Genomic DNA, 22,700 nt, shown 5'->3' on the forward strand with positions numbered 1-22,700 from the left:
AATGACGTGCCATTCATCCGCCGCCATTGCCTCATGTTTCAGCTTGATAATGCACGGCCCCATGTCTCAAGGATCTGTACACAATTCCTGGAAGCTGAAAATGCCCCAGTTCTTCCATGGCCTGCATAATCACCAGAAATGTCCCTCAATGAGCTTGTTTCGGGTGCTCTGGATCGATGTGTACAACAGCGTGTTCCAGTTTCCGGCAATATCCAGCAACTTTGCGAAGCCATTGAAGAGTGGGACAGCGCTCCACAGGCCACAATCAACAGCCTGATCAACTATGTGAAGGGAATGTGTCGCACTGCATTAGCCAAATGGTGGCCACATCAGATACTGACTGGTTTTCTGAACCATGCCCTTACCTGGCTTTAAAGGTATATGTGCCTAATGAATGTATTTCATTTGACTGATTTGAACTGTAACTCTGTAAAATCTTTTAAAATGTTTATATTTTTCTTCAGTGTAGCATGGCATTCTATTTGTCTATTTGCAAATTTCTAAGGATTTGGCTGTCTAACCAGACACTGACATTCACAGCTCTCTGGGTGAGGTTCTGACTTCAAGTCTCCAGTGGTTGTTGAAGTCCCTTCCATCTATGTAATGTATTACAGGTTATGGACACGTGAAGTCAGGTGGCAGGAGGGGTGGAGTGCATGACAATCCATCCTGGATATGACAGAGTTTGCCTCAACCCATGGGTCCAGCAGGCAGATGTGTAACTACAGGCAGATGTGAGATGCATGAGGATGGCACTATTCTCATACCACACTGTAGTATGACCAATTCAAAGCTTCCTCCAGGAGGAAGCTTTGCATCGGTGAGTAGCCTACAGAGTAATCTAATACTAGTGCAATTGTTGAATTTGAACAAAGTGTTTTGATAACTTTCAAGTGTAACAATTCCATGTAAAATAAACCATTCTTTACATTGTGCTAATAATAAAATAATAATACATGTATTTTATATCACCATTTTCATTACAAGTAGGACCTCAAAGTCCCTTTTAAAAACAAAATAAACATAAAATGATTTAACAAAACAAATGTAGGTATCTGGCAGTTCTTGGGCGAAGGTCTTCCACAGCTTTAGATGCTAGGTAGTATCATGAGAGGTGGGAGCATTGATGATACAGCCACAGAGAGAAGTAGAGACATCTGACACACAGGCCCTGGATAACAATGTGTACACTTTAATCTTCTTTTGTCATTCACAGCCGTTACATATACTGTCCTTATCAGCATTTTGTTGAGTGGTGCTGGAACTACCTTGCCAAACATGTCAGTCATCATACCTGCCTGTACAACCTGGTCTCAGTGCATTTCACATTAATATGTGGATGGCCAACAACCATTCCGTATGATGTTACGAATTACATGTTAGGAATTAGCAAACATACAATATTTTACAAATTTGCAAAACGTACACAGATTTAATGGATTTTCTAATATAATATGTTACGAATTTGCAAAGAGTATGATACGAATTCTAGCTAGGTGGCTAACATTAGCTAGCTCGCTAACGTTAGCGAGGGTTAGGGGTTAAGTTTAGGAATTAGGTTAAAGCATTAAGGTTAGGGGAAGGATTTGCTAAAAGGTTTAAGGTTAGGGTTAGCTAACATGCTAAGTAGATACAAAGTAGCTAAAAAAAGTAAGCAGTTGAAAAGTTGCAAAAGTTGTCCTTGATGACATTTTAACTTGCAACCTTTGGGTTGCTATACATTTGTGTTAAACGACCACCAATCCACCCTGGCCAACCAACCTTTTTTCATTTTTTGTAACTATTTCAAGCAGTAAAATGAGATAATAATACACCTTATGGAACAGCGGGGACTGTGAAGCAACACGAACATTGGCACAGACACATGCCCACACACATGGATTTTGTGTTGTAGACATGTGGTAGTAGAGTAGGGGCCTTGGGGCACACACTTAATGTGTTGTGAATGTATTTTATTGTTTTTAAAATTGTATAACTGCTTTTATTTAGCTGGATCCCAGGAAGAATAGCTGCTGCCTTGGCAGGAACTAATGGAGATCCATAATAAATAGAAATAGAAATCTGTGTTACCTAACCACACCAAACGTAACATATACTAAATGGAGTGTCTTGGTTTTACGTACAGAATAGAACATTAGGCTATATTCAGAATACAACACTATCAACAAGGCAGGACCTACAGGCTCTAGTTTTGTCACACGTGGACTAATAACGTAAAATGAGCAAGAAAAAGACCATTCTTCAACATGGGGTGAGACATTGTTAGTAATTTGTAAATAAAGCCAGTTTGTTTTTTAGAATTATTTATTTCTGTTTTTAGAGGAAGAGAAACCAAAAACCTACAGTCATCTCATGGGTCTCCCAGTCGAGGTCAGCACAGGTATTGAACTGGCATCTGTAGCAACACAGCTTGTACTGATATGTAGTGTCTAAGACCATTGCACCACTCAGGGGCTGTATAATGTGACCGGTCGGGAGTGGGCTACACTACTACAGTAAGAGCAAAATAACCCTATCAAAATAAAATAGTAAAAACCTCAGTGTAACAACAGTTTTAGTAAGTAATACTGAAGTTGTGCACAATTATCAGTTTATATGTAGGTTTATGTCGCCCATTCATTGTCAGTTAGAGACACAGTAGGACCCAAAAGCATAATCAGTGCTCTAACTCCCCCTTGCGCTGGTCTGGAGCAATGAAATGGTGACGTAGGGTACCGTACTAAACCACAAATGACATCTAAGTCCCGTGGTGTAAGCTTGCAAATTTTAAAGGAGGAACCACTGTAGCTAGCCAACTACAGCTAAGTTACAGTCACGTCACACAACAGTAGCTGCATTTGCATTTGTTTAAGCTGTTTTCCAGTGACATTTATTTGAAACATCCATAACAATGAGCTAATTTCACCTGGCATAGAAAATGTGTTCTCTCATCAGGACACTGTTGTTCAGAGGAGCTAGCCAACAACACAGCTAACACAATCACTTTAAACTGAAGTTGGAAAGCCTGACAAGGTTCAACACATCTCTGCTGTTGAAAACTAAATGTTCCCCCTGCTTTTTTTTTATACTGGAGATCAAGTTTATAAATTGCCTGGATGACAGTAGATTGCGCAGTCTGATGGAACAGAGTAAATAGGAATTTTATCATCATAGATTTAGCCGGTGGTAACTTGTGGAATAGACACCGGCTGGAATGCGGTTTTAATGAAATCAGCATTCAAGATTAGAACCACCCGTTGTATATGTAGTAACAGTGACTGGTATAATTCACCTCTGTGTCTCAGTGTAACGTCTGCTTCCAACTCACACTCTCAAACATGTAGATCCCCTGAACGCAGTTCACTATCCAGCCCACTTTCCAGCTTACACTCTCAAAAACATAGATCCCCTGAACGCAGCTCACTCTCCAGATCCCAATCACCTGTTTTCTGATCACCTGTTCACACACCTATATGTCATCATCACACACTATTTAGTTCAGTTCTTTGCACCCCATCACTGTGAGGTATTGTTTGTTATGTGACACACTTCTAGTCGGAGCGGTGGTTGTCCCGTAATGTTTTTAATGTAAAATGTTTTTTTTTGTACTGTATGTGTGTTTATAGTTTTGTTTAATGTTGTGTTAGTGTATGTAAGTTGTTTTGTCTGAAACGTTGTTCCCCCTGCTGCTATTGGACCAGGTCTGTCTTGGTAAAGAGATATTATCTCAATGAGAAAAACCTGTATAAATAAAGGTAACATTTTTTTAAATGTAATCCTCCCTTGTATGATTGTTTTGGCCTGCCTCACTAACAGCCTATTCCCTGCCTGTACTTTAGCCTATTGGATTTCCTGTTATCAACCTATTGCCTGATCTCCCGGATGACGTTACTAGCCTTTTCTCTGTCTGTACTGTTGTTTTTCTGGACCCCCTGTGTATATGACCTTCTGCCTGCCCCTGGACCCAGCTACCCTGTGGTCCTTTACCAACAAACACCTGCTGCACCCTGCGCTTGAAACCAGCTCTCTGTCTCCCCTCGTGTTCATTAAACTCTGAAGAGTTTCCTGAACCATGTCTGCAGCATGGATGCCGCTGTGTTCTAGTAAAGGAGGTCCGACCTGATTCCCAATGTTAAAATATGGTTCTGGAGGGGGGTTTTAAAATGTTCACCGCCAGGGAAAATATTTTTCCCTTGCCGAGTTTAAAATAGCCAAGTAAATGGTATACATTAATGTTGTGTGCTGTTAATGCTAAAATAATGCTTTGAATTTAAAAACCGGATCAGTATATCGAAACTTTATATTATTATTGTTTGTATTTCAAATTGATGTTTGGCATTCTCTTAGAACAGATAATTGAACTGGCCACTCCCCTTATAGTCTCGCTGTGACGTCCGTTCCTGTCAGCTGATTTGTGGTTTATGTATGTTCTCTTCGTGCACTTTAGACCACAGGTCTTTTTTAAGTTGAGTCTTTATTGGTCAGTCTGTTTTTTCATTACAGTTAATTATCAATTTTGTCTATTTTAAAGCACTTTGATTTATTTTTTTGTCATAATTAGCATTTAGCAAATTTGAGGAATAGGTTCAATTGTAAATGTCCCAGCCTGGTAAATGGTTGAGTGTACCCCAGGTGACCTCAGTCACACAATTGTCCTCAATTAACAGTGTGTAAAACAAGTACCATACCAAACTCAGCACCATAACACTCCTGGCCACACTACAATACATTATTTGGATTCACAATAGGCCTACAGTAACATCAAATTGACAAAACCCCACACGATACAGTGTAAATCACAAGGAAAACAAATGAAATACCCTATGGTAAAAGTTGTCAGTCAGTTTAGTCTGTCACTAAAACTCCAGTTGAGAAAAACAGCAGAGAACAACGGAGACTTGGCTTTTAATTGTAATCCTATGAATTGTTATTGGATCCGGTCATAGCATGCCATGTCCGGAGTAACTTTTTGGGGCTGTAGCATCATGTTCAAGGGTCCTCGGAGGGGACGACTCAGTTTGAGCTCTCCAGTGGACTCTTGCACGGCAAGAACTCAGAACTCGTGAAGGTGCTTGTCCCAGTGTTTGTGCTGGGTCCCTACAACCATCGTCTTCAAGGTTCGATGTACCCTCTCTTTGAGGTTGGTCTGTGAGTGATAGTCCGTGGTCAACTTCTGTTTCAGGAATTGGAAACCTTGGTCAGACAGGATGTAATTAGGCACTCCCCAGTGTGTCAGGATCTCTTTCGTGAGGATGTTAGAGATTGTCCTCGCTGTGGCCCGGCGAAGGACAAATAGCTCCACAACAAAAACAAAAACAAGCATGTACACATTCTGATTCGAGCTTCTAGGAATTGGACCCATCAAATATACTCCTTAACATTTACAAAGGTAGGGTAAACACTGTTTGCTGCAACTTGCCGGCAGACTTCTGTTTTGTACATTTGACAAACCTGACAGTTTCGGGTGTGTGACTTTACATCCAGGCTCTGATTTGGACAGTACAGTAGTGTTTGCAACCACTTGTAGGTTTTGAACTTGCCGGAATGACCAGCTAACGGGTCTTCATGGAAATGATGCAGCATGTTCTACATCTTCCAGGATGATCTGGTACAGAGCCTGTACTTCTGGATCATCCTTTTGGGCCTTCCACATGGCCTCATCAGAGATGGGGAAGGCAGTTTTGGGTGAGCTCTGTCAATCTGGACACCACTGAAGTACATTAAATCTATTCCCAACATGACAGGAAAAGCAAGGGTCTTGGAAGGCAGAATAACAGAAGGAATCCTATAGGAGTGGTTAAACAGGCGGCACTCAACTTCACTCCATCCGTGTGGTCATTTAGCCTCATTATCAGCCAGATACAATGGACCTTCTGTCCAAGGCTTCATGTTGTCTTGTGGACCGTTCTCACCTCCTTCCATAGCTTCTCATTGATGACCCGGTGTCCATGATGGCTCTTCCTGTCCAAGGGCATATGGTCAGGGGTAACACCAACTGGTGTGGTACTCCCACATTAATAAACAATTTAGTAGTCATTAGTAAAGTATTTTTGCAGTACCTAATCAAATACTTTTTTTTCTTATTGTGACCAGTGTAATTTTAACCTTTGTTTAACTAGGCAAGGTAGTTAAGAACAAATTCTTAATTTACTACCCCAGCCAAACCTTCCCCTAACCTATGACTCCCGATCACAGCCGGTTGTGATACAGCCCAGGATCAAATCAGGGTCTGTAGTGATGCCTCTAGCATTTAAATGCAATGCCTAAGACTGCTGCGCCAGTCGGGAGCCCGTACGCACATATGCTGCAGCAATGGTGCCTTCTTCAGTGTTGGAAGTAAATGCTCATATGCTCCAACAAATACCTTTATTGGTTAAAAACATTTTGATCGCACGTAGATCAACATCAGAAGCCTGTATTGTCGACCAACAATGAGTGTGTACTTCATCATTACATGGATTTTTATAACCCATGAAAAGTGATGTGTGTTACAACTAATAAGCCTGTTGAGCCATGTTCAATGTTCTTCTCTATGTCTCCCTCAGGTGGTGGCCCAGGCAGTGTTGTTCATGTGTATGAACACGGCTGGGATCTTTATCAGCTACCTGTCGGACCGTGCCCAGCGCCAGGCCTTCCTGGAGACCAGGAGGTGCATCGAGGCCAGGCTCCGTCTGGAGACAGAGAACCAGAGACAGGTAAAACCATTGGTCTTGGTTCACCGAAAGGATTATGTATGTAACAAGTGACTGAAAGAAAACAGTCACTGTAAGACATACAACCATACAGTCTTAGAAGAAAAGGCGCTATCTAGAACCTTAAAAGGTTCTTCGGCTGTCCCCATAGGAGAACCTTTTGAAGAAACCTTTTGGGTTAACCTATCTCCAGGAGTGAGAAGTATACTTCTTTTGTCTATCTGTTGTCGTCTAGTACTGTCTTTCTGCTAGCTAGGGAAATCTACTTTACGTGCTGACTTAGTCCCACCCTTGAGCTCCATTCAACCTCTCCCATCTATCTCTCAACATCATCCATTTTGGATTTGTATTTGCCATATATCTTTCAACGGTGCTGTGATGCTTCACAAACAAATTGAATCGTTCTATTCTCATAGCTTTTACAGATTGTAAATAAAAAATACTTTTTTTGCTGAAACAATTATTATATTATTGATTGATTGACTATAGCTTTTCAAATCACCCAGTATTGCTGTCTGCAGCGTTAGTTCTAGGCAAATGTTGCAATTCTTCAGCCATTCCTGGACCTGGTGCACAATCTCTAATATTAAGGAAGTCTTGAGGTTCTGATCGCCTGAGTTGGAATACCTCATGATAAGATGTAGAACACGCTATTTACCAAGAGAGTTTCGTAGCTGTCTATTTACCACCACAAACCGATGCTTGCACTACAACCATGCTCAACGAGCTGTATAGGGCCATAAGCAAACAAGAAAATGCTCACTTCTAGTGACTTTAATGCAGGAAAACTTTTTTTTTACCTCATTTCTACCAGCATGTCACTTGTGCAACTAGAGACAAAAAATCTCTAGATAACCTTTACTCCACACAGAGATGCATACAAAGCTCGACTCCATTTGGCAAATCTGACCATTACTCTATCCTCCTGATGCCTGCTTACAAGCAAAAACTTAAACAGGAAGTATCAGTGACGCATATATCAGTACATTCACACACTGTCTGTTTTTCTTAGAGGCAACAGAATAGTAGTCTTAGAACTCTCATGTGACTGAGATTTAACGCTGACAGTCGATTTACGATGGCTTGGTGATAAGACAACATTCCATTCCATGATTAGTGTCTGTGTGCCTGTCTGTCAGTGCAAGGGAGACCAAATCTCCAGTTTATTTATCCTATATGGCAGATGAATACTGGACTCCATCATTCTGAGGGAAGGGCTTAGTATCCTATGTTGCATTAGTATTTTTGTATAAACAAGAAGTAATTGAACTAGAGACATATATTTGGCTTCATATAAATGTTGATGTCTGTTGCATGAGAACACAATGTACCTTTGTATAATTTCAAGTATCTGTTGTTCATCACAAGGACCCAGGAATACTATAAAGAGTTCTGTTTTATTTGGGCTTTAACTCCACACCATTGGTTGACCGTTAACACTCCATTACTGCAGGAATGAATAAAGTTACATTGTTTTGAAGAAATGTCAAAGTCTCTCCTTTGATTAGAATAATTACAACGACATAAGCTTCCCAGTAAAGCATTAAAAACAATCAAGCAACCCAGAAAAGTGCTAAAAATAGCCCATATTAACATATGTAGCCTAAGAAATAAGGTTCATGAAGTCAATAACTTGCTTGCAGCAGACATTCATATTCTGACTATCTCTGAAACTCACTCAGATAATAGTTTCGATGATACAGTGGTAGCAATACATGGTTATAACATCTAACGAAAAGACAGAAATGCCAACAAGGGCGGTGTTGCAGTCTATATTCAGAACCACATTCCTGTAAAGCTGAGAGAGGATCTCATGTTAAATACTGTTGAAGTAATATTCAAGCTCATTCTTGTGGGATACTGCTATAGACTACCAAGTGCTAACAGTCAGTATCTGTGAAATGCTTGATAATGTACAGTATGTGATATCAACAGAGAAGTATATTTTCTGGGTGATTTTAAATATTGACTGGCTTTCATAAAGCTGCTCACTCAAGAAAAAAATTAAAACTGTAACCAGTGCATGCAACCTGTTTCAGGTTATCAGTCAACCTACCAGGGTAGTTGGAGGAATTAAATCCACATGTATTGATCACATCTTTACTGATGTTGCAGAAATGTGCTTTTAAGCAGTGGTCACAATATAGTAGTAGGATTGCACATTTTGGGGACTATTCAGAGGTGGAAACTTTATGTGGGAATTAACGGAAATATATGCAATATATTGGATATATATATCATATGGAGAAAGAAACATAAACCTTTTACCTTATCATAAGTCGACATCATTTCAAAGATGAACTCCTTCCAATAGAAAAAAATTAATATTTTAGTTACGAATTGAACTTTAATTAAATGAGTTGACTCTTCACATGGGATGATTTCATTGAACAACAAAAGAAAGGGATAATGAATGATCCCCAATGATCCATCGCATCCCCCAAAAATGTTTTCAACATACATCTGTAAAATGATACTAAAGCTTTGGTTGTCTTCCTCTCAGCCTTTCATGTCTTCTCCCTAGACCTCCTCAATGTCCACCTCTTGAACATCAGACTCTGAAGCCTCATCTTCAATGTCACTTTCCAGCCTTGTTGAGGATGGCTCGTTGTCAGGCTCAAAAAGCCTCAAATTTGCCTGAATGGCTACCCATTTTTCAACCCTTGTATTGGTCAGCCTGTTGCGTGCTTTGGTGTGTGTGTTCCCAAGCAAGGACCAGTTGCACTCTGACGTGGCTGATGTTGGTGGGATTTGGAGGCAACAGGGGAAAGAGCCTCAGATCCACAAAGTCCCTTCCACCAGGTGGCTGATGAGCTATGTTGGCACAACTTCCATATTGCATCTCCATCCCAAAGCCCTTGCTTGGAAGTGTTTTTCGCCAGACTGCCAAGAACCTTGCCCTCATCCAGGTTAAGGTGGCGAGACATGATAGCGATGACACCTTAGGCCTTGTTGATCTCTGCCACAGACAGGATGCTCTTGCCAGCATACTTGGGGTCCAACATATGGGCTTCAGGCAGAAGTCGTCATGCTTTTTTGATGTATTTCAGGACTGCAGTTTCATCTGCTTGGAGCAACAGTGAAGTGGGCAGGGCAGTACGGATTTCTTCTTTCACATCTGCAAGCAGTTTGAACATCGGACAGGATGGCATTGTCTCCCTCAATCCGTGCAATGGCTACTGCTATAGGTTTCAGGCTGCTTACCAATCTCTCACCAAATACATAATGCAGGAGGATCCTCTTGATGGGGCTGTCCATATCGGCAGACTGTGATATGGCCAGAGACACCTTCCCCTCCAGGAGAATGTCAAACATGATGGACAGCTTCAATTTGGTGCTCTTATTCTTCTCACTTTGCTTGGTAAGGTAGACTGCTGCTATAACTTGATTACCCTTGGCTTTCATGTAGAGTGTATGCATTGTTTTCAGTGCCATGATGTCCTTGAGGAGCAGATTAAATGCAAGAGAAGCACAGCCAATGGGTGTGATGTGAGGGTAGGACTCCTCCACTTTAGACCAAGCAGCCTTCATGTTCGCTGCATTGTCACCAGTGCAAATACCTTCTGTGGTCCAAGGTCATTGACTGCCTTCAGCTCATCTGCAATGTAGAGACTGGTGTGTCTGTTGTCCCTTGTGTCTGTGCTCCTGTAGAATACTGGTTGAGGGATGGAGATGATGTAGTTAATTATTCCTTTCCGACAAACATTCGATCACCCATCAGAGATGATTGCAATACAGTCTGCTTTCTCTATGATTTTCTTGACCTTCACTTGAACTCTGTTAAACTCTGCACTCAGCAAATGTGTAGATAAGGCATGTCTGGTTGGAGGGCTGTATGCTGGGGGCGAAGAACATTCAGAAATATTTTCCAATACACATTTCCTGTGAGCATCAGATGAGAACCAGTTTCATACACAGATCGAGCATGACATTCATCAGCATTTCTCTGTCTACGTTCCTCCATTGAGTCATAAATCATCTGATTCCAGGAGGACCATGAGCTGTTGCTATCAATAAAGTGTCTGATTCTTCATTTTCACCTCAAATAGAAGTAGAGGGACTTTTGTCAGAGGTTGCTTGTTGTGAGCGCTGAGGGAACTTTATGCACTTGGCCAGATGATTATGCATCTTTGTTGCATTCTTCACATATCATTTGGCACAGTATTTGCAAATGTACACAGCTTTTAGTTATACATTAGCTGCAGTGAAATGTCTCCACACATCAGATACTGCCCATGGCATTTTCCTGTAAAGATTAGAAAAAAATCTGTAAAAAATAAACAAATACAATTCCATGTACAGATAAATAGTTAACCTTTCTGATCTCCCCATCCCGGATCCGGGATCGTGAATACAGACTCAAGCTCATTACCATAACGCAACGTTAACTATTCATGAAAATGGCAAATGAAATGAAATAAATATGCCATCTCTCAAGCTTAGCCTTTTGTAAACAACACTGTCATCTCAGATTTTCAAAATATGCTTCTCAACCATAGGAAAACAATCATTTGTGTAAAAGTAGCTAGCTAGCGTAGCATTTAGCGTTAGCATTAGCGTTAGCATCCAGCACGCAACATTTCAACAAAAACATAAAAGCCTTCAAATAAAATCATTTACCTTTGAAGAACTTCTGATGTTTTCAATGAGGAGACTCTCAGTTAGATAGCAGATGCTCAGTTCTTCCAAAAATATTCTTTGTGTATTAGAAATAGCTCCGTTTTGTACATCACATTTGGCTACCAAAACAACCCGAAAATTCAGTCCTCAAAACGCAAACTTTTTTCCAAATTAACTCCATAATATCGACTGAAAACATGGCAAACGTTGTTTAGAATCAATCCTCAAGGTGTTTTTCACATATCTCTTCGATGATATATCGTTCGTGGAAGTGTGCTTTCTCTCCTGAATCCCAGGAGAAAATGCCTGCATCTGAAGATTACGCACAAATTTAGACAAAGGACACCGGGCGGACCCCTGGAAAATGTAGTCTCTTATGGCCAATCTTCCAATGGTATGCCTACAAATACGTCACAATGCTGCCGACATCTTGGGGAAACGGCAGAAGGTCTAAGCTTATTCCTGTCGCATTCACAGCCATATAAGGAGACATTAGAAAACAGAGCTTCAGAAATTCTGCTCATTTCCTGTTTGACGTATCATCTTGGTTTCGCCTGTAGAATGAGTTCTGGGGCACTTACAGACAAAATCTTTGCAGATTCTGAAACTTCAGAGTGTTTTCTTTCCAAAACTGTCAAGAATATGCATAGTCAAGCATCTTTTCGTGACAAAATATCGCGCTTAAAACGGGAACGTTTTTTATCCAAAAATGAAATAGCGCCCCTAGAGATGCAACTGACGGGTTAGGGTTCCCTTTTGGGAACGACCCCTCCCACGTTCAGCTGGAACGTGGCGCATGGAACGCAAAAATATTCTTAGAAATATTTAACCTCCACACATTAACAAGTCCAATACCTCAAATGAAAGATAAACACCTTGTTCATCTACCCAGCATGTCAGATTTTTTTGTTTTAAGGCGAAAACACACCACATATTTATATTAGACCACCACCGAAACGAAGACAAGAGGCAGCCATTTTGTCCCAGAAAATATGAAATTATAAAAGCAGGATTAAAAAATAAATCATTCACTAACCTTTTGAAAATCTTCATCAGATGACAGTAATAGGACATGTTACACAGTACATTTTTTTTTTCAATAATATGCCATTTATATCCGTTAATGTCCATTTACATTGAATTCATGTTCAGAAAATACTCAAAAATGTCAGCAGAAAATATAGGTAGCGCCGCAAGATAACGTAAATAGACATCATAAACTTTGACTAAATATACAGGTTCTACATATAGTTAGAAAGATACACTGCTTCTTAATGCAATCGCTTTGTTACATTTCTTTTTAACCAGTTAGAGCTCTAGGGGCGCTATTTCATTTTTGGATAAAAAACGTTCCCGTTTTAAGCGCGATATTTTGTCACGAAAAGATGCTCGACTATGCATATTCTTGACAGTTTTGGAAAGAAAACACTCTGAAGTTTCAGAATCTGCAAAGATTTTGTCTGTAAGTGCCCCAGAACTCATTCTACAGGCGAAACCAAGATGATGCATCACCCAGGAATTAGCAGAATTTCTGAAGCTCTGTTTTCCATTCTCTCCTTATATGGCTGTGATTGCGCAACGAATGAGCCTACACTTTCTGTCGTTCGCCCAAGGTCTTAGCAGCATTGTGACGTATTTGTAGGCATATCATTGGAAGATTGGCCATAAGAGACTACATTTTCCAGAGGTCCGCCCGGTGTCCTTTGTCTAAATTTGTGCGTAATCTTCAGGTGCGGGCATTTTCTCCTGGGATTCAGGAGAGAAAGCACACTTCCACGAACGATATATCATCGAAGAGATATGTGAAAAACACCTTGAGGATTGATTCTAAACAACGTTTGCCATGTTTTCAGTCGATATTATGGAGTTAATTTGGAAAAAAGTTTGCGTTTTGAGGACTGAATTTATGGATTTTTTTTGGTAGCCAAATGTGATGTATAAAACGGAGCTATTTCTAATACACAAGGAATCTTTTTGGAAAAACTGAGCATCTGCTATCTAACTGAGAGTATCCTCATTGAAAACATCAGAAGTTCTTCAAAGGTAAATGATTTTATTTGAAGGCTTTTATGTTTTTGTTAATGTTGCGTGCTGGATGCTAACGCTAATGCTAACGCTAAATGCTAACGCGAAATGCTAACTCTAGCTAGCTACTTTTACACAAATTATTGTTTTCCTATGGTTGAGAAGCATATTTTGAAAATCTGAGATGACAGTGTTGTTTACAAAAGGCTAAGCTTGAGAGATGGCATATTTATTTCATTTCATTTGCGATTTTCATAAATAGTTAACGTTGTGTTATGCTAATGAGCTTGCTGATAGATTTACACAATCCTGGATACAGGGGTTTTTTCATAGCTAAACGTGACGCAGAAAACGGAGCGATTTGTCCTAAACAAATAATCTTTCAGGAAAAACTGAACATTTGCTATCTGAGAGTCTCCTCATTGAAAACATCTGAAGTTCTTCAAAGGTAAATTATTTTTTTGAATGCTTTTCTGTTTTTTTGTGTAAATGTTGCCAGCTGAATGCTAATGCTAAATGCTACGTTAGCCATCAATACTGTTACACAAATGCTTGTTTTGCAATGGTTGAGAAGCATATTTTGAAAATCTGAGATGACAGTGTTGTTAACAAAAGGCTAAGCTTGAGAGCTAGCATATTTATTTCATTTCATTTACGATTTTCATGAATAGTTAACGTTGCGTTATGGTAATGAGCTTGAGTCTGTATTCACGAACCCGGATCCGGGATGGGGAGATCAGAAAGGTTAACGTTACAGAAATCGCTCACTATTCAATATTCTGAGACGGCGCTCAGATATAAGCAATATTTCTCCACTATGTTGGAGTCAACAGAAACACACAATTTCAGCATAAATATTCCCTTACCTTTGATGGTCTTCGTTCAGAATGTACTGGAAGGGTTCATACTTACCCAAAACATTGTTTGGTTTCAAGTCTTGTGTCTTTGTATTAGCATCTGCTAACAATATCAGCTGAAATGCACCCAAAATGTCCTCTGGTCCGGAAAAGTTGCGCATCAAAACTTCAAAATTACATATTATATGTTGACTAAACAGGTCAAACTAAGTGCAGAATCAAGCTTTAGGATGTTCTAAACGTACAAAACAATTTTCAATTCAACCGGTCATTGTTAGTTCTCCTCCGGAGTGCTGGAACAAAGGAATGGCTGGGACCAATTCGCGCCCTAACGCACAGGTATTTTCTCGCGGCACTCACTCAATTCACTCCCATAGGGCCAAAACTCGCGCGATTTGAACGATTAAACGCTCTACTAAATGAGGACATCTAGTGGAAGACATAGAAAGTGTCCCCAGATCCATAGCTGGTTGGGAAGGGTGGGGGCGATCACGTCAAAGTTGCCCCAACTTTCATGACCACAAAACTAGTTTGGAAGAATGCCTGCCCTGTGAGTTCTGCTATACTTACAGACATAATTCCAATGGTTTTAGAAGCTTTAGAGTGTTTTCTATCCAATAATAATTATTATATGCATATATTAGCAATTTTTGACAGATTTTTTTCCAGTTTACTATGGGCACGCAATTCCTCCAAAGGGGGCAGTATTCTGCCTAGCCCATTAAGCAGTTAGATTAATCAACTTCATTGTATGAAACTTTTAAAAATAAAACATGTATGGAAACAGGTGAGTTAACGCTACTCAGTTAGCAAAAACGAACTAGCAGAAATTGTTAACAAGTTAGAAATGATTTAAACACACTTTGTTGTAGGCTACTATTTACTAGTTAACAGAAAATCATGTAATGTCCGATAAAATATATTCACCCCACCAGTATTGTAATCAAAACTTAACTGAAAGCATGTAGTCCTTGGCTCAGACAGTGTAGTAGTGTGGGCTCAATAGCATCTCATTGTGTGCAAGATCTTGAGAATCAGCTGTACGTGTGATGGAAGAATGCACTGTGCATGCAGTGTGTTGCAATACCATTGAATTGGGGATGGTTTAACCTGTTGTGTCGAGCAATCCCGTATCCGGGAGCGTAATTATAACCTCAAGCTCATTACCATAACGCAACGTTAACTATTCATGAAAATCGCAAATGAAATTAAATAAATATATTGTCTCACAAGCTTAGCCTTTTGTTAATTTAACAACACTGTCATCTCAGATCAAAATATGTGTCACGGTTTTCTATATGTGAAGGAGAGTCGGACCAAAATGCAGCGTGTAGATTGCGATCCATGTTTTAATGAACAAACGTAAAACACGAATCAATACAAACACTACAAAATAAAGAACGTGATGAACGTAACGAAAACCTAAACAGCCCTATCTGGTGAAAACACATAGACAGGAACAATCACCCACAAAAACCCAGTGAAACCCAGGCTACCTAAATATGGTTCCCAATCAGAGACAATGACGAACACCTGCCTCTGATTGAGAACCATATCAGGCCGAACATAGAACTAGACAAACTAGACATGAAACATAGAATGCCCACTCAGATCACACCCTGACCAATCAAAACATAGAAAATACAAAGTAAACTATGGTCAGGGCGTGACAGTACCCCCCCCCCAAGGTGCGGACTCCGGCCGCAAAACCTGAACCTATAGGGGAGGGTCTGGGTGGGCATCTGTCCGCGGTGGCGGCTCTGGCGCTGGACGTGGACCCCACTCCATGACAGTTTTAATCCCCCTCCTAAACGTCCCTAAATAGGTTACCCACCACAATGATAACATGGGACAGAGGGACAGCTCGGGACAGAGGTAACTCGGGACAGATGGGTAGCTCAGCACTGAGAGGAAGCTCAGCACTGAGAAGAAGCTCAGCACTGAGAGGAAGCCCAGGCAGGTAGTAGAAACTACCAGAACCTGGCTGGCTGGCGGTTTCAGCAGATCCTGGTCGACTAGCAGATCTGGAAGAATCTGGTCGACTGGCGGATCTGGGAGAATCTGGTCGACTGGCGGATCTGGGAGAATCTGGTCGACTGGCGGATCTGGGAGAATCTGGTCGACTGGCGGATCTGGGAGAATCTGGTCGACTGGCGGATCTGGGAGAATCTGGTCGACTGGCAGATCTGAGAGAGTCTGGTCGACTGGCAGATCTGGAAGAGTCTGGTCGACTGGCAGATCTGGAAGAGTCTGGTCGACTGGCAGATCTGGAAGAGTCTGGTCGACTGGCAGATCTGGAAGAGTCTGGACGACTGGCAGATCTGGAAGAGTCTGGACGACTGGCAGATCTGGAAGAGTCTGGACGACTGGCAGATCTGGAAGAGTCTGGACGACTGGCAGATCTGGAAGAGTCTGGACGACTGGCAGATCTGGAAGAGTCTGGTCAACTGGCAGATCTGGAAGAGTCTGGTCGACTGGCAGATCTGGGAGAGTCTGGTCGACTGGCAGCTCTGGCTGCTCCATGCTGACTGGCTGCTCCATGATGACTGGCAGCTCTGGCTGCTCCATGCTGACTGGCTGCTCCATGCTGACTGGCTGCTCCATGCTGACTGGCGGCCCTGGCTGCTCCATGCTGACTGGCGGCCCTGGCTGCTCCATGCTGACTGGCGGCCCTGGCTGCTCCATGCTGACTGGCAGCTCCATGCTGACTGGCAGCTCTGGCTGCTCCATGCTGACTGGCTGCTCCATGCTGACTGGCGGCCCTGGCTGCTCCATGCTGACTGGCGGCCCTGGCTGCTCCATGCTGACTGGCGGCCCTGGCTGCTCCATACTGACTGGCGGCCCTGGCTGCTCCATGCTAACTGGCAGCTCTGGCGGCTCCTTGCAGACTGGCAGCTCTGGCGGCTCCTTGCAGACTGGCAGCTCTGGCGGCTCCTTGCAGACTGGCAGCTTTGGCGGCATCCTGCAGACAGGCAGCTCTGGCGGCTCCTTGCAGACTGGCAGCTCCTTGCAGACTGGCAGCTCTATGCAGACTGGCAGCTCCTTGCAGACTGGCAGCTCCTTGCAGACTGGCAGCTCTATGCTAACTGGCAGCTCTATGCTAACTGGCAGCTCTATGCTAACTGGCAGCTCTTTGCAAACTGGCAGTTCTGAACAGGCGGGAGACTCCGGCAGCGCTGTAGAGAAGGAAGGCTCTAACAGCGCTAAACAGGCGGGAGACTCCGACAGCGCTGGAGAGGAGGAGGGCTCCGACAGCGCTGGACAGGCGAGGCGCACTGTAGGCCTGATGCGTGGTGCTGGCACTGGTGGTACTGGGCCGAGGACACGCACAGGAAGCCTGGTGCGGGGAGCTGCTACCGGAGGGCTGGGGTGTGGAGGTGGTACTGGAAAAACCGGACCGTGCAGGCGCACTGGAGCTCTTGAGCACCGAGCCTGCCCAACCTTACCTGGTTGAATGCTCACGGTCGCCCTGCCAGTGCGGCGAGGTGGAATAGCCCGCACTGGGCTATGCAGGCGAACCGGAGACACCGAGCGCAAGGCTGGTGCCATGTAAGCCGGCCCAAGGAGACGCACTGGGGACCAGCTGCGTAGAGCCGGCTTCATGGCATTAGGCTCGACGCTCAATCTAGCCCGGCAGACACGCGGAGCTGGAATATACCGCACCGGGCTATGCACCCGCACTGGAGACACCGTGCGCACCACTGCATAACACGGTGTCTGTCCGGTCTCTCTAGCCCCCCGGTAAGCACAGGGAGTCTGCCCAGGTCTCCTACCTGGCGTAGCCATACTCCCTGTTAGCCCCCCCCCAAGACATTTTTGGGGCTGCCTCTCAGGCTTCCATCCGCGTCGCCGTGCTGCCTTCTCATACCAGCGCCTCTCTGCTTTCACCGCCTCCATTCTACGGTAACCTTCCTCGCACTGCTCCAGCGAATCCCAGGCGGGCTCCGGCACTCTCCCTGGGTCGGCCGCCCACCTGTCGATCTCCTCCCAAGTAGTATACTCCATACTGTACTCCTCCTTGGGCTGTTCCTGTTGTTTCTTCTCCCGCTGCACCTTAGTGCGGCTACACTCCCCTGGTTTAGCCCAGGGTCCTCTCCCGTCGAGGATTTCCTCCCATGTCCAAAAATCCTTATTGCGCTTCTCCTCGCGCTGCTCCTGCCTGTTGACACGCTGCTTGGTCCGTTGGTGGTGGGTGATTCTGTCACGGTTTTCTATATGTGAAGGAGAGTCGGACCAAAATGCAGCGTGTAGATTGCGATCCATGTTTTAATGAACAAACGTAAAACACGAATCAATACAAACACTACAAAATAAAGAACGTGATGAACGTAACGAAAACCTAAACAGCCCTATCTGGTGAAAACACATAGACAGGAACAATCACCCACAAAAACCCAGTGAAACCCAGGCTACCTAAATATGGTTCCCAATCAGAGACAATGACGAACACCTGCCTCTGATTGAGAACCATATCAGGCCGAACATAGAACTAGACAAACTAGACATGAAACATAGAATGCCCACTCAGATCACACCCTGACCAATCAAAACATAGAAAATACAAAGTAAACTATGGTCAGGGCGTGACAATATGCCTTTCAACCATAGCATTTGTGTAAGAGTATTGATAGCTAGCATAGCATTAAGCCTAGCATTCAGCAGGCAACATTTTCACAAAAACAAGAAAAGCATTCAAATAAAATAATTTACCTTTGAAGAACTTCGGATGTTTTCAATGAGGAGACTCTCAGTTAGATAGCAAATGTTCAGTTTTTCCAAAAAGATTATTTGTGTAGGAGAAATCGCTCCGTTTTGTTCATCACGTTTGGCTGAGAAAAAAAAAACGAAAATTCAGTCATTACAACGGCTAACTTTTTTCCAAATTAACTCCATAATATTGACAGAAACATGGCAAACGTTGTTTAGAATCAATCCCCAAGGTGTTTTTCACATATCTATTCGATGATAAATCACGCGTGGCCGTTTGGTTTCTCCTCTGAACCAAATGATAAAATGCACGCACCTGGAGATTACGCAATAGTTTCGACGGAGGACACCCAGCGGACACCTGGTAAATGTAGTCTCTTATGGTCAATCTTCCAATGATATGCCTACAAATACGTCACAATGCTGCAGACACCTTGGGGAAATGACAGAAAGTGTAGGCTCATTCATTGCGCATTCACAGCCATAAAAGGAGACATTGGAACAAAGCGCATTCAAAATCTGGGTCATTTCCTGTTTGAAATTGAATCTTGGTTTCGCCTGTAGCATCAGTTCTGGGGCACTCACAGGCAATATCTTTGCAGATTTGGAAACGTCAGAGTGTTTTCTTTCCAAAGCTGTCAATTATATGCATAGTCGAGCATATTTTCGTGACAAAATATCGCGCTTAAAACGGGAACGTTTTTTTATCCAATAATGAAATAGCGCCCCCAGAGTTCCAAGAAGTTAACCAAAATATGCCACAAGACCTAGAATGTGTATCCCACAAAGGTTCACTGTTATAAGTTAACTTTTTTTATGAATTCAGGAAATTTACCGGAAAGTTTCCGAACCTTTGCAACCCTATATTGTAGCCATATCTAGGAAATCCAAAGTTCCAAAGACGGGGCCTAATATAGTGTATAAAAGGTCAAACAATAAGTTTTGTTGTAATTCTTATGTTGATGATGTCTGTGGTGTGTAATGAGGAGCAGTCAGACGCTGTACTTAACACATTTGTGAAATAGCTTTTTCCAATTACTAATTAGCATGCACCCATTAAGAAAATGAATAAAAACGGTTAAATCCCCTTGGATTGATGAGGAATTTAAAAATGATATGGTTGAGAGGGATGTGGCAAAAGGTATGACCCAACCGATTGGCAAACGTATTGCAAATTGAGAAATCATGTGACTAAGCTAAATAAATAAAAAAGAAGAAGAAACAAAAATAAATGATATAAAGAATGATATTAAAAAGCTTTGGGGCACCATAAATTACATTTTGGGAAAAAAGGCTAACTCAATTAATTTAATCAAATGGCTCATTCATCACAAAACCCACTGATATTGCCAACTACTTTAATTCGTTTTTTATTGGCAATATTAGCAAATTTAGGCATGACATGCCAGCAACAAATGCTGACACAGCATCCAAGTATATCTGACCAAATTATGAAAGACAAGAATTGTACTTTTGAATTCCGTAAAGTGAGTGTGGAAGAGATGAAACAAATATTGTTGTCTATCATCAAGGTCAAGCCACCGGGGTCTGACAACCTGGATCTAAAATTACTGAGGATAATAGTGGATGATATTTGCCATATTTTCAATTTATAGGAGATATCCCTGTTTTTCTCCCACGTCAACAACAACAGGCTGACTACACCGCTCGCGTCGCGTGCGCGAGCGCTGCAAAAATAATTTTAGAAATCTAAATGATTCAATTATTGCACCCACACTGCTCGCGCGCGCCATCGAGTGTCTGTATTGCCAAGCGCTAAAATAGAAGTCAGTTCTCTCCCATCTCCTTATTGGTTTATAGAAGCAGATACCCACATGCCATCTCCAAATTGGTTATACCCACGTGGGTGACAAAGACAAACAAGGTCAGTGGCGGTAATGCACCTGATTTATGAATGTTGCCAATTGCAATATAAAGTCAAGAGAAGAAAAAGACTGGAAGGAGGAGAGATGACTAGAAACGATTCGGTTGACTGTCCCCAAATGAATATAATTGGTTCAGAGTTTGTTTTGATATTTTAACCTGTGTGTCATGATCACGTTTTGTGTGGGGGGACAAAATACATTTATGCACGATGGCCGGTTTGGGTTCCTTGTAATTAGGCTATTTTCAAATACTCTCCCCCCTCCCCACCCCACCCCCTTTCTCAACAAGCCTAGAGTCACTCGCCATTTGAATGCTCTCTCCCTTTCATTCTAAGACATGTGGATTTGTTTGCATAGCTAGCTAGCTAGCCAGCCATTTCATACAGCTACTGCAGCAGTCTACTAGCTTACCAATGGACACACAGAATGTCGAATGATGGGGTGAAATATAACGTCAAACTCCAAAAAGTATTTGTATTGAAATAATGTATGGTAACGTTGAGCAATTTGTCAAGTTTCTGTGATGTGTTCTGTCGGTTCCCTTACTAACGTTTGCTAAACCAAAGCTAGTTTGACACAATTGCAGCTACAGCTAGCCGCAATAGTTTCAACCTTGTGAAATTGTTTTGTAATAGCCAATGTATGTAAGAAAGTATTTCACATAGCAGGACATCTAACATCTAGTTAACGTCATTCGTTGTATGCGCAGGTTGCGTTGGACAATGTTGATGGCAGTCCGACCTACAGGGCAAGAGGCAGGGCTAGAGGGAGAGCCAGGGGCAGAGGACGGAAAGGCAGAGAGACAGAAATGAGGATGAGGAGAGGCTTTTTGCTCTCCGACATGATAGAATGGCTGCCACACAAGTTTATATTATGTTGAAAGTGCCCTATATATTTAACAAAAATAAAGTATTTATCCTTGAATAGTTCATGCATGAGCTGAATACATTTAGGTTTTTGATATTTCTCCACACATACTACTTTCAATAGAAACATGATCTAGTTTCAACTAATTTGCAATAGAAAGTAGTGTTGGAATTGGCTTTGAATTAATCGTAAACCTTGACCATACATATGAGAAATACCTTTAGTTGGGTGTGGAGAGAAACATCATTCTGCCTTACTGATTTTAGGTTTTTGGGATTTCTCCACACATACTAAACTCAGCAAAAAAAGAAAAGTCCTCTCACTGTCAAATGCATTTATTTTCAGTAAACTTAACATGTGTAAATATAACAAGATTCAACAACTGAGCCATACACTGAACAAGTTCCACAGACATGTGATTAACAGAAATAGTAAACGACGATAAACACATCTGTTCATTTAGGAATTCCTTATCAGGGAGGTGGGTGAGGCTGATGTTTCGCAGAGAGCCAGGTTTGGTTTTTGATGTCCTAGAGATTTACCGGTGGCGGAATGGTGGCGGAATGATGAGGGGCAACTGCAGGGAGATGACTACAGTCAGAGAGAGGATGCGTTGTGGTCAGGGAGCAGACCTCTGTGTAAACCAGTTGCCACATTTCGCCCATTACTGCCTAGAAAACTGATATTTACGTTTTCACAGGCGTTATAGGGTTGACAGTGGCTGATGCAGCAGAGCATGGAGATGAAGCCCGGGTGCACCGGCATGATGATAAACACAGTTTGTGATGTGGCAGCATGGTGCCTTTGGTGCAGGAAACTGAGTTGTCATCCCCAGTTGCTGTATTTGGAGAATCAGGGACACTTTCCCTGATCGTTAAATTTAGGTTAAAAAAATTAAGAAATCCCGATTCACAGTACACTGGGTTCCACCCTGCGCGCAAGAATGTTGTGTCTGTTGTCAAGACACTTATTGGCATCATGTCACTTGCTGTGAACACAACCTCTCCCTCAGTTTGCATTCTCCACACACAAACACCTGGCAGGTGCATCTTCAGGACATCAAGAAC

General features: G+C 42.3%; 1 protein-coding gene across 2 annotated transcripts in view; it reads left to right on the plus strand.

Annotated features, from left to right (window-relative positions):
• The window catches only part of adcy8 (adenylate cyclase 8 (brain)), a 258,557-nt gene that overhangs the window by 83,707 nt on the left and 152,150 nt on the right, over window positions 1-22,700 (plus strand). For both annotated transcript variants that reach the window (XM_021612605.3, XM_021612604.3), the window contains exon 2: window positions 6,525-6,674. In XM_021612605.3, the coding sequence (XP_021468280.2) occupies window positions 6,525-6,674 (150 nt within the window). The remainder of the gene's footprint in view (window positions 1-6,524; window positions 6,675-22,700) is intronic.

The sequence above is a fragment of the Oncorhynchus mykiss genome, chromosome 8 (genome assembly GCF_057628025.1).
Source record: "Oncorhynchus mykiss isolate SJ-2025 chromosome 8, ASM5762802v1, whole genome shotgun sequence".
In the NCBI taxonomy this organism is placed as follows: Eukaryota; Metazoa; Chordata; class Actinopteri; order Salmoniformes; family Salmonidae; genus Oncorhynchus; species Oncorhynchus mykiss.